This window comes from Aphelocoma coerulescens, chromosome 8 (genome assembly GCF_041296385.1).
Source record: "Aphelocoma coerulescens isolate FSJ_1873_10779 chromosome 8, UR_Acoe_1.0, whole genome shotgun sequence".
Classification (NCBI taxonomy): Eukaryota; Metazoa; Chordata; class Aves; order Passeriformes; family Corvidae; genus Aphelocoma; species Aphelocoma coerulescens.
This window is the reverse complement of record NC_091022.1, coordinates 17,531,580-17,546,754: the sequence shown is the minus strand read 5'-3', so window position 1 is coordinate 17,546,754 and position 15,175 is coordinate 17,531,580. Positions and strand designations below refer to the sequence as shown.

The following is a 15,175-nucleotide window of genomic DNA, read 5'->3' as shown; positions in this document are numbered from 1 at the left end:
AGCATTCTGTTCCATGTCAGCCAAGGTTTATGAAAATGGGCTTCGGTGTTGGCAGGAGTGTGGCTTTTAAAAGAACAGGAAGAGTGGAACAAAAAGAGAATTGTATGAAAACTGTATAGACCAAATATTAAAAATCTGTGCAGAATAAATTTGTAAAATCCATCTAGTAGTAGAACTTGAAAAGTGTATGAGCACAGAATGCTGTTGTTGGAATGCTCCTTTCCAAGTGTAGCAGTTTTAAAAGCCTTATCATAATGTGTTGATGAGCAATATTGTCATGTGCATGTCTCAGGAAATGCAGGAGAGATTCAAAGGATAAAAGATCAGGGTTGGTGTTAGGTGCTTCTACATGCTTTTGATGCATGCTAAACTTCTTTTGACTGTGTTTTTAAATTCCACTCTGTTCTAGGTGTTACTGGTAGATAGGTTGTACAACCTTAATCATGGAAATATGCAAGAAAATACTTACTAGTTCTGATGAGATCTATATATTCTCTGTAAAATATCACATCAGGTGTTCCTATGCAAGACCCATTTTAATAGAATATTTTGCATAATGTTCTTGAGGAAAAAAAATGCAATCTTTAATTCCATTAATATCTCTTTTTAGATCAAAGATTTGCAAGCATCTACCCTCCAAAGTTGAAATGCTTGAGTTTTTTTTACTGTTTGCCTTGTAATTTAAGTTCTTGTCTCCTTCCTCATTCATGGTCAGTAGTTCATGGAGGGGGAGCACTATCAGTAAATGTTCTGTCTGTCTTGAGACTAGTGGCTGCGAGTTATCTTGGTGATATTCTGATTTTTAATACTGAAGTCTTGGGCTTGAAGTAAGTTATTAGTGAGCTTGGCATTTGCAAAATGATATTGATAATACAAAATTATGATATGCCAACTGTGCGTATGTGCCTGTGTGTATATATATAGACACACATAATATTAAGGAATATTGAGGAAGTATGTAGATACATAACTCTAAAGGTCACTGCCATGTGACATAAGATACCTCTGTGGACAGGTCACAGATATCTCACTTTGGGAATTCTTGCGTTTGCAAGAATATGCAGTGAATTTAATAACCATTTACTGGTGAATATGGGAGCTCCCCCAAATAAGTGCATTGTTTCCAGAGGTTATCTTTATTCGTGGTTGCTGCTTTTCAATTTAGCCTGTGTTTGACCTTCTTCTGGTCACTTAGTAACAAGTTATTTAAAAGAGAGAAGGAAATATATGGGAAATTTTTAGGCCCCACAGATCATGAATGCTGAAAATAAGGTAAAGAGGGCTCAAGAGCTATGGCAGTCAAGGTCTGTGTTCTCTTTGTGGACTTTAATACTTTTCAGTATTAAAGCCCCGTGCTTTTCCATGTCTAACAGAATATACTGTGTAGGTTTTTTCGGGTTCTAAGTAGCAAAGTCCGGATTGAGATTCATTGAGCTGATCCTTTTGACTTGCCAGGCCTGAACTCTAAAGATTTTTTGACTGTTTTGTTGACTGGCTGAAAGATCATTTTGGTAACTCAGAGCAGTCATTTAATCTTTCCTTGTTCCTGTATCTGAAAAGTGGGTGTGAACATATGTTTGTAAAGTGCTCCCAATTTAGAGCTGAAAAGTGTTACGCAGGCAGTTGTGACTCTTTCTGTTGCTTATGGTATCAAGCAGTAACATCTATTACTTTTTAACAAGCCACTAATTTTTAGTGTAACTGTTTTGTAATCATCACAGTGTAATCAATACATGTTAAAACCATTAAATGTAGTGTTAACAAATCTAATGTAGAAAAATGTGTTTTAATAGCATTCTGTTCCAAGCAAGTTTAGATGTTTTTATGGTAGTTTGCCTAGAGCTGAAAGCTCACAATTATTTGAAGAATTGGTACTAAACTTTGCAGTTTAGTCAAACAGCTATATTACTGCATGTGAGGGTAGATCTGACAGTGGGTATGTGATGCAGAAACAACTTTTAGCATAACATAGGTGTACTTTACCTTGTAGGGGTTGCCGATGAATCTAAGTTTGTTTTAGAAGTGGGACTTTGTACCCAAGTCTGCCCTTGCTGTGCAGTGTGTTAGTCATACAAAGATGGGGAAATTAAAAATGCATAGGTCAGCACTTAAAAGTGAGGCAGAATCCAGCAGTATAAAGTGAGGAGAACAAGCCTAGTGACCATTACTGCTGAAAGTCTGAGAGATGTAAGGTGTCACATGGGGATGATTACTTCTATTTTAGAGATGAAGAAAGTTTGTGTCTTGAAAACATGCTTCTACACAGTAGCAGAGATTAAATGGATATTTTTGTGTTTGTGTAAAAAGTAGCAGTACAGATGGTGGTTTCTAATATAACTCAGGGAGGTTTAAGACTGAAATTGCTTACATATAGCAAGTTACTGATTTAATTAGACATATAGCTAATACATAGAAAATCTATAAATTGGGAAATTAGTCTGTTTCATAGAGCTGAAGTTAAGGTGGATAGAGAGGTGCAATGATAGAAAAACCTTTGAGCGAATTGATAAAACTGGATAAAACATGGAGAAAATAAACTCAAAGACAAGTTCATGCCTTTTCTTCCATTCTCCTAGCTAGCATGCAAGCTATCCACTTTACATCAGATTTAGCTATAGGCGTTGCAAAGAAAATAAATTGTTTTGTTTGAGAATATGATTAGCTGACTGTTTGGGGGATTTCTTTGTTCTTACAAATGACTAGGTTAATCTGTTAGACACCAAAGTGTCCACATAAGGCCAATTAATGGAAACTGGTAGAGGTAGCAACCAAACTGGTATAGGTAGTGACATTTTAGACAGCAGACTCCACCTACAAAACTCATATCCATGAGAATTTCATGATAACTTTTGGGAACCTCAGTGTAGGATAACATTATTGATGCAATTTGAAACAATCTCCTGGTACTTTTTTGTAGTTAAAATTAGCTATTACCTAATGGAAACAACAATTGAACCTCAGAAGTTTCCAGGAGGTCAGCACTGGATGTTTTCTGAGTGCAGAATGTCCACTGCTGCCTTGGACCTGCTGATGGCTTAGTTCACGTGCTGATCCACCCTTCTGACTCCCTGAGAATAGCCTGATGATGCATCTTTCTTCCTCCCTTCAGCAATGCCTAAATGCATTGCAGGTATTTCTGTTGGGTATGACATTGATGAGGCTAACTGCAATGAAATATCCTCAGATAAGATTAAAATTAACTATTTACCAAAGGGTACTTGCTGCTAATTGAGTACTTAAGCAGCATGCTGCAGTACCATCTGGGAACCCAAATTCAGAAAGTTATGTGGGATCCTAGATTTCACACTGAGCTTACTGAAGAAATAGCATATGTAGCATCTGGGGAGGAGATCCCAAAGGAATGAGCAGCAGTCTCAGAAGAGTAGAGTTACGTAACTACTCTTTATAAATATAATTTAGATGGCAGTGATGGTAAAAGGTAGTTTAGAAGCAAGAAGGTTTTGCTGGTTGAGTGCGTACAAACTCAAACTGAAAAGGTTTTTAGAAGAGCAAAGATCACAGTTCAGATAAGCATTTCAGACTGAAAACTGCCATTGTCCTCATGTAATCCAAATATTAAAAAAAAAAATCAGTTAAACCATCCCTATTAACTTATTTTAGGTCTGATGAGTATATTTTTATGAAAATAGTATATTTCAGGTGCTGGGGAAGCAGCACTGCAGCTCTTCCAGCATCCTGGATGTGTGCTAACAAGCTGCAAAAAACTCAGTGGTGTTAAGCAAAAACATTCATAGTTCTTCAGCATAATAGCATGCCTGCTTGTTGAAGTCAAGTTCACTTGAAATGCATCTATTACTTCACTTGATATTCACTGTCAAGAAGAATATTTGGGCCTAGAAGCCTGAACCTGTGCCCCAGCAAAGCCCTTGCTGTCTGATGCAAAGCCATACTTGAATGTATCCAAAACGGCAAGCCTGGTACTGCCCTTATTGACCAAAAAATGGGGCAAACTGGAGAACCTCTTCTGTTCCCCAGTCCCTACTTTGAGTGAAATATCAGTTTGGTATTAGTACTTAACTCTTGTTTAACTTCACCCATATACATCAATCCCATTGATTTCAATTACCTGGATGAATTTATTACTTATTTGTACTATGAAGATAACTAAATGCCTTCAGAAGAGATTTGACACCCCTCTGTATAGTGCTTTACACAAATAAATCTGAGATAGCTAGCCATGCAAAGTCATTACAACCTTACAGAACAAGGAGAGAAGGAAACAGCTAATACAAATGTAGCTTGTGGTGTTGCTGCTAAGACTGTCGGTGCTTTCTGCAATAGAACCGGTTTGTCTGGCTGATTTAAAAATTAATATGAATTCTATAAGAAGCTGCCTCGAGCTGCTTACTGAGTAGTAATGGGGAGGGTGGTTGGGGGGATGGTAGAAGGAGTTCCTTAGAAAGCATCTCTGAGAAGCTATTGGTAATTTTTTTTTTCTTCTTAAAAACATGATATACTAAGGAACATACTGTTCCATATTTGGGAGTTTGGTGAGCAGCTATGATGCCTGAAGGCAAAAAATTACCTCTTCCTTGCAATTAGTCGACATTGCAGAAAAGTTTCCTTTGCTGTTAGTTACTAACAAAGCATGTAGTACAACAATTTTAACTAACTAGTAGAGGGTAGGTTACACCCACAAATACAGACCAACTCTTGAGATGACCTAGGTAAGTGATGTGGTTACACCTTCACAGCAGAGACATGCAAAGGCCGATAATAACAGCTGCCCGGGCAGCCTGAAACATGGTATCTCTAATTAGTCCTTAACTTGCAACTTGAGTGTTGTTTTAATGCAAAGGAAGGCTGCTTGTGTACATCTTCAAAAGCTGTGAAAACAGACTTAAGGAGCCCGGAGCCTTCACAGGGATCATCAGAGGGCCAGGATCTTTAAGTGGTAGAGGCTTGCATCATATATCTGAAGTTGGTAAATATTCATTTATACGGTGAATCGACTTTACAAGGAGACTTGACACTGTGACTTTCAAGTTCATGTTTGTTCTCATTTTGAATAGATTATTAGGTGAGGATTAGTTGAAAGTGAAGACATAAGTGATAGGAAAGCATTTTGTTAATCTTTGTTTTACTAATAACAGATTTAAGGTAAAGCTGTTCAAGTGCAGTTCCACAGGGGAACCAAGCCTAAACATTGAGGAGAGGATTAATGGCAAAACAGCTGAGAAGTAATGCAGCTTTTTGGTGTTTTCTTTTGTGGTGGGTTTTTTGTTGGGTTTTGTTTTGTTTTTTTGGGTTTTTTTTTTAACATCTGGTATTTTCTGTCCTACCTTTAAGTAGTGAGGATGCAGTAAGAGACTTGAAGTGGCTTGAAGTGAAGAGTGAATTAGCAGCAGAGGAAATTAAAACTCCTTACATGAAATCTGTATGTAGCCTCGGCAAAGATTGCAATTTAGGAGGAAATTACCCAGCAAACCTGGAAGCAAAATGTATTAAATCTCCAAAAGTAGTTATCAGAAGCTTTTACAGAAGATATATGAAATGGCAGATAAGACATCTCCCCATGACACTTCATAAGTAAAAATTTGTAAGTTACTAGTGCACTGCCGTGTTTTCTGGTAATTGAGGATTTCAGGAACTTGATTCCTCATCCTAGTTTTAATACAAGGAGGATTATTACAATTGGGGAAAAGATTTTTCTGTTCGTATTGAGTAAATACTGTCTTCCAGGAGACCAGTGTCATTTATCCACAGAGAAGGTGTTCTCTCAGTTGTTGGGTAGAAGAAATAAAAATTTTAAAAAATTATTACGGTGGAAATAATTTGTCCTCTTTTATCAAAAGGTTGGAAGAAAAATCATTGGGAATGTTAGGGAAGATAGTTAGCTCTAAGGACAGGTGTGTTGGAAATAGTCCAGTGGCCACTTAATTTTCAGTTTGCTAACAGTTCATATTGCAAGAGCTGAAACTGAAGTTATATAATAGACTGCTTATGAAAAGTTAAGGAGTTGGACTTTATAATTTCATTGATAAAACTAACTTGCATTCCATTAAATTAATCCAACAAGATGGAGACCCAAACACAGTAATATTGTCAAATGAAAAAGATTTATCCTTCCCAAAAATCAGTCAGTTGTTCAATAATCTGTCTGCCTATATATCCAGTTGTCCCAGAATTCTGTTATGACTCCAGAGCAGAAAGCATTCAGCTTTACAATAAGAAAAAGGCTTATTTTATCTGTTCTTAATTTTGACATAAACACTGTCTGCAGTATTCACACTAAAATTGATGAGGTGCTACTCAAGAGCTGTATTCAGACAGTGCTCATTAGAATCTACTACTGTTATCCAAGTTTGTTTTTAAAACACTTAGATTTAAAATCAAGGGTATAAGAAAGCTTAATGGAAAACTGCATTTTTAGTTGACTCAAGACATTCTAGAAGAAATAAGTCTTCTTTGAAATAAAAATAGACTTAGCTGCAAACCTGCCTGTTTGCCCAGTCCCGGAAGTGATTCATGTGAATTAGGACGTGTGTAGGAGTCACAGGGCTTTCGGGTGGCTTTTCACGTTAAGGCGCATTTGCAGTGCTGTTGCAGAGTAGCTCTGGACAGGAGGGTCAGTCTGAATTCTCAAGTAGGATGTTCCAGTTCTGTTTAATCTGTAACTTCATAGAATAGAGTATAAGGTGGGTTTTGGGGAGTGGTTTGGGTGTTTTCTTCCTGTTTTTTTTTCTGCACACTTATATCTCACCTTTAATTCACAGATTGTCCTAGCACTCCTGATACTCCAAATAGCGATCCTCGGTTTTCTACGAACAACAGATTGATGGCCTTAAAGAAGCAGTTGGATATAGAACTGAAGGTAAAACAGGGAGCAGAAAATATGATACAGATGTACTCAAATGGCTCTTCAAAGGTAAGGCTTTGGAATGCTTATAGATCATAAAATGACTGTGGATTTTCATATTGCTGTAATGTGACTGTACAAACAGTATGCAACTTCAGTATTTTTAGTTTGGGCTATATTTTTGTTAAATAGTTACATCAAATCTACTACAAATTACTATACAATTTTTTGTTGTGGTTAGATACCCACTGAAGTGATTGTTTTATCAGTTTGTGCAGATGCAGCTCAACCTAGATAATAAATCCGACTTACTAAATTTAGTACATCTAGTAATCTTTGACCATGTGGGATTCACTTAGCAGCAAAGCTTGGTAGGACACTGACTGGTGTCTGATGTTTTTCCTAGCTCCACTCAAAAAGGTAGATCCATCAGTTTAACATTTTAATGTGCATGATAATTTCAAAAAAGGCAGGATTGCCAAGTATATTCTGAACTGGTCATCTAGTTCTAGTTAGCAGTAAAAAGATCTGTGCCAAATGCTTTAATAAGATGTGTGTAGTATTCTGATAGAGATATCATAACCTGCATTGGTATACATACACATAAGATACACATTGAAATTTTTCTTTATGAAAGTGCAATCTAGCAGTAGCAACTGATAGAATAAAGTGAAATTAAAAATAAAGCCACACTTATATCTGAATTTTAAGTACTTGCACTCACTCTCTCGATAGCACCAGAATTTTTCCAAGGAGGTAGAGGGAAAGTGTTTGCTAACCTCTAAATGAGTTCAACTTATTACATATTCTTTCCTGTGTAATAAAATACATCATACTCTAACAAGTGAAACATCCAAATCTTTTAAATGAAAGAAAACAAAACAAAATCCAAAAATTCAACAAAACCAAATCCAGAAACTAACAAACCCCTCCCCACAACACATTTTGTTGAGTATAAGGCGGTCATAGTTCTCAAACTAGAAAAAAGGGAGGGGAAGATCCTCTACTTCCCTGCCCCTTCACCTTTCATTCATTACTCATTAGCCGTTCTTTCCATTTACTTTTACTAAATCATTAAGGAGATTAATTTCCAAACTAAGAGTAAACACAAGAGTAGATCTAACAAAGAGCATGTAGTAGCTTGGTTAGATGTTTTTGTGTCCAGACAGTAGTAAAATCGAAATGTTTTAAGATCTTAGCTGAGCCAGCACTTACCTGGGTGGGTCAGTGAGCTTACTAAAAGGAAGTGTTTGGCTTGAAGAGTAGGCATCTGGGAATTACATTGCTCCCCCCTATAACTGATTTTAACCAGAAAGTGTTGGAAAGGAACTTCATGTTTTTGACTGAATTTGGGCTAGGTGTTGGTGAAGAGGCAGATGATTTTGTATCTGCCTACTGTATGACTTCCTTATACCTTGAAAAGATAGCAGGGAGCATTCCTTTCTCCCAGAAAATGAGTTTAGACCCAATGGACCAGAGGTGCCATCAAGTTCCTTCTGTCCCAGGTAGCCTTATCTGAAAGTGACCTGTAATGTACTAGCTGGGGGCAAATAGAAGAAATATCTGGAGTGCACATTATGACTAAGGTCCTGGGAATGCTGTCCATCCACCACAGTCCCTCAGTTCCTGAAAACCCTTGGAGTCTACATCCTCTGGGGCCATGTACTTAACATCAGGTACACTTAAATCTAATAATCAGCTGACCCAAATGGATCAAAAGACATACATAAATTAGGTTTCTAATAAACCCTTGGTAAGTAACCTTATAACAGGCTGAAAAACTTAACTAAACACTCAGGCTGTAATATTAGACATTGTTAGGAGACTTTGATCAGACTAGGTAGAGAAGATAAATTCTGGTTTGCTTTAGATTGAGGCATGTAATTAAAATTTATGATTGAATCTTGTATTTGCAATTGGTAAATGCTTAAATGAGCCTACCAGATTGGGAGTATATAGTAACTGAGCTGGAGAGAGCAAACTGGAAAGCACAAAAGCATTGCCAGCCACTTCAACAAACAGGATGGAAATGGTGGGTATTCATTCTCTCTTTTTTTTTTTTGTGCTCAGTAGTGAGTTAGTTTGGCAAGTTTGAACTGGAGGCTTGAGCATGCTGATTATGTTTTTAAAAAGCAGAGCTTAAAAGAATCCAAGTGTCTGGATGGGATGGGCAAAAGGGGCAGAAAATCCCCAGTTTTAATCCAGTCCCAGTTATCCAGTAGTTCTTTAAAAAGTAGTCATAGGACCATCTTTAAACATATTAGACTCATTTGTGACCTTTCTACAAGTGTACTACATGATCTAATTTCAAATCCGTTGTATTATTTTCAGACCTAAGTTTAATGGAGGGAGGTTATAATCTGTTTTCTAAAAATGAAAAAGCAGTCTGTTAATAAGCCCATCATCTCATGGGAGGCTTTTCCCTTTGTACTTTACTTGCTGCAGTAACATTCAGGTCAACCTATTTGGACTTAAACATTTCGGAGATAACGATCAGCTTTGCTTGGACGTGTGTAGGTTCTCTGAGATCCCATGACAGCTTTGCAGATCAGTTTTACAGGCAGTGTCATTTCTTCTGTACTCAGAAGATGCATTGAAATACTTTGTATTCAGGCTCCAACACTAAAAGAGCTGAGCATTACACATACATTTTGATTCTGAAGATGGGATCTTCTGTCTCTTTGAAACATAAGGATATCTCTGTAATGCTGGATTGCCTCCATTCTACACATTGAAGGGCTAATGTTGCTCCTGAGCAAGCAAATCTATTCCAGTAAGAGACTAGGAGCAATAATCAAGAGCAGCAAGATCCAAAATAAGATAAAAGGGAAGATACAGACAAAGAAACACTTACAGCATATTTATACATCAGAGTGATGCATGGATAAGGTTTAATACAGCATTCTAGAGTGACTTGTAATCTGTTACTTAAATCTTATACTCTGCTAAAGTCAGTGATTATTTCAAAATTTCACATCTGTATTTGAGAAACTATTGATTTAGGAAAGTCAGTGTGATCATTAATTGGATAGGTAACATGGAATCTTAAAATATGAAAACTAGTGGTTTTCATCTCTCTGAAATGTTGATTAATACTAAAACTTAAAATCAAGAGTTATGACACTGTGGTATGCAGAGGGGGCACACTTTCTTTTCATGCAACCAGAGTCTTCTTATGTGTAGATCCTGGTGTATCTACCCTGCAGAATATAGGGCAGCATTAAAATATCTGAGTGAGAAATACGTTTGGTGCAAGGTCATAGAGGAGCTCTGTGAAGGTAAATTTCTCAGCATACAGATTTTTTTTACAGTATGCTTCATGGTGCCACTATTTCCAGCTCTGGGAGCTTTAGTGCAGTTCTTTGTCTTGGTTATGGCAAGAGAAGAATTTAATTTCATTAACTTCTTAAATAATTGATAGCTTCATTATAAAATTAAAAATACAAGTATAAACCATGTCCATGGGAAAGTAACTTATTAGTGAGGTTATAGGGTGGCTACAAAATGAGTTAACCAAAATATGCTTTGGGCTATGACAAGGGTGGTACACATCTGCACTGACTGCTGTTAATTACTGTGATTGATTGGTACTGCATGGACAGGACAAATACACTGCCTTAAATTTTCTTATACCTTTTTTTGTGTTGTTCTTACCTGCAAGTCAGATCACCTTTAAGCTGTCTGGTAATTCCCAGAACATAGAGAGTGAGCCACATGGCAGCCATAGAGGTTTATGAGAGCTCATCTTCAGGAATGTTCTGTTCTAAACAGCATCTTGTGATACTGCTTTTGAAAACAAAACTTGGTTATCTCAGTTTATTTAGATTAAAAAGTACTTAGGTTGCTGGGGAAATAGCTTATGAAGTAACCCTTGTTTGTTACATATTTATTAATGCAAAAACTCTTCAGCTTTCACTTGTTCAGAAAAATGTACTGCAGACATAATGTGCTATGTAAGCAACTTCATATTTCTAATTTCACTATTGGAAATCAGCTCAGATTAAATAGTACAATTACTTTTATGTGGGCTTAGTCTAGCAAATTTGTCTATTACAAGAGTTCCTACCATACTCAAAGAAAATTGGAGACATTCTACATAGTTTCAGAGGTATTTTGCACTCAATAACTTCTCCTTTCTTTAGTAGCAGCTTACAAAACATTAATCTACACATGTAATGTTTCTAGATCATGCCTCCTTTACTCACCTTGAAACACATGCAGTTTCCCTGGGAGTGGCTTACAGTCTTTAATCAACCAATGCCTCTGTCCTAACTTAATTTCCACTAAAATCCTAATGGGGTTAGTTTGCCTAATGCTATACCAAAGGAAATGCACAGGTTTAGTTCTTGTTCCTAAGTATGTGTCTTTTAAAACTTTCAATGTGTCTTGTTCCATGAAGAAGTTTATGATTTCAACTTGTCTGTTTGTTTTAATAGGATCGAAAACTTCTTGCAACAGCTCAGCAGATGCTTCAGGACAGCAAGACAAAAATAGAAGTTATAAGGATGCAGATTCTTCAGGCAGTCCAGACCAATGAATTGGCTTTTGATAATGGTGATGGTGTAGAAAGGAAATAAGAGTCATTAATGTCAGAATACCATATAGATATATACCCATATGCACACAGACTTACCATAAATTTCTAGTAGGAGTGTTTGATAAAGCTTGCATGAACCAAAAATAATCAGAGACTAGGCAAAACTTTGTGTGCATTGGGCTGCCAGATGCATCTGATTGGAAGGAAAATACCTTTGTCATAATGAAGAAATATACAATCTCTCTTTAGCATCCTTTTTGTGCCTTATGCAGTCCATTTTTACTTTGTGGTTTACCTTTTCCCTTCATGCATGCTTTCTTTTGTCTTAATAATTAGTGATTTTCTTTAAAGCATATAGTCTTTATATTATGATGCCAAAAAAAAAATCTGATGCCAGTACATAGCCTGCTTGTCATACTTAAATAGATTGACCTTATTATTCCTAGTGGGAGCACAGATGGAGGAGAATTTTTCCTGGTTTTGGAGGTATTTAGGCTAGACTGAGTGCTAAACAACTATATTTAAAACATCAAAAAAAAAGTTTTTAAAATTACCTGGCTTGAAATATTCATGCTGCATTTCTGAAGTATTTTTAAACTTACATTTTGTTGAAAATCTTCAAATAATAAAAAAACTATCCCTGAGCTCTAATAGCATGAGTGTACTAGAAACTTATGGGCATATGGGTATATCTCTATTGAACTTTATTTGTGTGCATTTCTGAATATTGATGTTGTATGACAGTGCTTGTAGTCAGGGCCTGGATATATCCTAGATAATGAAAACTGTGTATGTGTGTGTTCTGTTTTGTGGCGTATGAGGTGTTTGGTTTCTGTGTTTTTACACACCACTTTTTAACACCACATTTTAGCACATGGGTTATGTATATCATTTGTTTAAAAGAAAAGGAAATTCAAGCTAGAAAGGGCTTTCAAATGCCTTTCTGTGTTTTTACTACTCTTAGGGCTTTAAACAGAAAGGAGTATATCCAGGAAATATTCTGTTTAGGATATCTAAGTGCTGTAACATGTGGACATTGGAATGGTTAACCCAGACCAAAGGCAAAGGCAGTGTATGGAATCTCTTACATTTCTCTGCTGGCAGAAGCCAGATTCCATGGGATTTCAAGTGAATCAGGGGGATTATCAGAAACTGATCAGGGATCTACTTGGCTACAGAGTAGTTTAAAAGATAAATGCTCACAGTGTAGTTGAGAAGTGTTGAAGTCTCAAAACCTCCTTGCCAGTTGAATATTTGGGATATTTGGGTTTATTCCCTTTAACTTCCCTGAAGACATATTCTTTTTCTTACATCCTCTAGCAATTATAGGTCTTCAGGGAGTAGGAGCTGTTTATTGAATTGAGGCCCTGATCAGTTATTTCTTCATTCAAATGCAGATGCTTAAAATGTCACTTTTATGACATATTTCAAGCTTCTCTTTGGACTACCAAATATGCATCTCTCCTGGTTTTTTTCCTTTTTCTTCTCTTGTTTATATGGAGAAGGGGTTGATATTAAAGAAATTAAACCTGGTTGTTATCTTGAATGAAGGTTGTTTGTTTATATCTCTTTGCAGCAAAACCTGTGATAAGCCCTCTTGAACTCCGAATGGAAGAATTACGGCATCATTTTAGGATAGAGTATGCTGTAGCAGAAGGTGCAAAAAATGTGATGAAATTACTTGGATCTGGGAAAGTTACCGACAGAAAGGCACTTTCAGAAGTAATTTATGTCATTACAATTTCTGATACTTTGTTTTAAAGGTTCTTTAAGAAAAAAAAAAACTGAACTATTTCAAATTTCTTTTTATTTTAAAAAGGCACAAGCAAGATTTAATGAATCAAGCCAGAAGCTGGACCTCTTGAAGTATTCACTGGAACAGAGATTGAATGAACTTCCTAAAAACCATCCCAAAAGCAGTATTATTATAGAAGAGCTTTCATTAGTCTCTTCACCCACATTAAGTCCTCGTCAGAGTGTAATATCTACTCAAAACCAGTATAGTACACTGTCCAAACCAGCAGCTTTAACAGGTATGATTTAAAGAGCTTTTTTCTTTTTCTTTTTTTAATCTTAATTAATAGTTTAAAATGAGCCTTTAGTGACAACTATATTTCTTACTGGGCATATTTAATTGTTGTTCTTTTCCTAGAAAAAGGCATTTAGAGTTTCCAAGTGTCTATGCACTGCAAAAAATGCAGATAAGTTTCTTTGATTTATTTGTTGACCTTTTTATAATCCTACTGAAAGTGTGAAGTTCTGGCCTTAAACAGGTCCCTATGGAATTATATTGCTAGCATTTACCAAATGCCTTTCATCTTTAGATTATCAAGTACTTATCATCAAGGTGGATAAGTATCACTATCCCCATTTTACAGATAGAAAAATAAAGTTGCAGCAGGGTTCAGTGAGTTGCCCTGATCATACAAGTAGGTGACAGAGCTGGAGATAGGCACCCAGCTTTTCTCCCAGTTCCTGTTTTACCCACTGGATCTCACTGGATTTCTGGAAGGTGAGATTTGTACTACCAAATCATGCGTTACATTTGTAATCCAGAGAAGGAGCTCCTAACAAACATGCATGAAACCACTGAAGACTCTTGTTTGTTGGTGTCAATCATTTTCCTTGTTAATAAGATGGGGGTGATTTTTTTTTTTTTTGAGAGAGACTTAGCCTCCTGTGAGGGACCAGTACATTTATATATAAATGTGACTTAGGAACTTCTCATAGTTTGGGTTGACCTGGAATTGTCCTTCATTTGAAAGTAAAGTTTCAAGAGATGAACGATAGTTTAACAAAGGTCTTGAATATTTGCCTCACAGTGTTCTTAAAGAAAAACATGCTTTTGACTGCTTGGGGTTATGTTGCTTTTTGAAATTCATTTAGTAAATGGTCACATGAGAATTCCTAGAACAGATAGGTTTGATTTTGTGCTTTGTTTCCTAATACATTTTGCATGTAACTATTAAGCCTACTATTAACATAGTAAGTTTATTACAAAAAAACCCACCTGTAATTCAAATGTTACTCAGGTTATACATGTATAACTGAAACCAGAATTTAGTTTTGAAGTACAGTAGGGTTATATTTTAAAACAAAAAGAGGAAGTCTTCTGCTAACCTACAATAATAATATGAAGAAGAAGAAGAAGAAAAAAATGGAGCAAGTCTATTTCTCTTGCATTGTGGTTTATCAGTACCTCAGTCAAGAGTCCTTGTAAGGTCGTGTGGTAAGAGGAACTTTTCTCATCAAATGAAATCTCAAATGATCAGTGACTGTAGGCAGGAAGTATCATGCCTTGAGTATAAAACAGCTTGCTATTTTTTTCTTTTCCTGTAATACATAATCAAGGATCAGATACATTATAGTCACAATTTCTCTTTACGGGTGATTTACTGATACGTATGAAAACTTTTTAACAGAAATTGACAAAACAAAGCTACATGCTTGTGAAGTTCTTAGTAGTTTCACTTTCATATTGCCCATACAAAGAGCTTTTGTGTTGAGCTGGATTTAAATGAACAGTGTCTCTGTTTTGCCTCTAATGCTTTGTGAAAAATAGAGCAGTGCTACTGTCATACTTCTTAACGTGCATCAGCATGACTTTCTGATTTGCATCCATTCCTTATACAAGAGTATAGCTTTTCTGCTTATTAATATCTTTTTTTTTTCTAAACAGAGTTTGGGAATGAAGTATTCTTTTACCTTTTAACCTGTTTCGGAAGCCAATAGCATCTCTTTGTCTTCATAGCCTAATGCTTAGCTGTCACTTACGGCTGTTAGCTTCCTACAGGTTGGGATTTCTTCTTAGACTGGTT

The 15,175-nt window shown here is 36.3% G+C and overlaps 1 protein-coding gene across 2 annotated transcripts in view; it reads left to right on the top strand.

Annotated features, from left to right (window-relative positions):
• PKN2 (protein kinase N2) overlaps positions 1 to 15,175 on the top strand; it is a 55,478-nt gene that overhangs the window by 25,725 nt on the left and 14,578 nt on the right. For both annotated transcript variants that reach the window (XM_069022891.1, XM_069022892.1), the window contains exons 3-6: positions 6,738 to 6,889; positions 11,257 to 11,374; positions 12,934 to 13,079; positions 13,177 to 13,390. In XM_069022891.1, the coding sequence (XP_068878992.1) occupies positions 6,738 to 6,889; positions 11,257 to 11,374; positions 12,934 to 13,079; positions 13,177 to 13,390 (630 nt within the window). The remainder of the gene's footprint in view (positions 1 to 6,737; positions 6,890 to 11,256; positions 11,375 to 12,933; positions 13,080 to 13,176; positions 13,391 to 15,175) is intronic.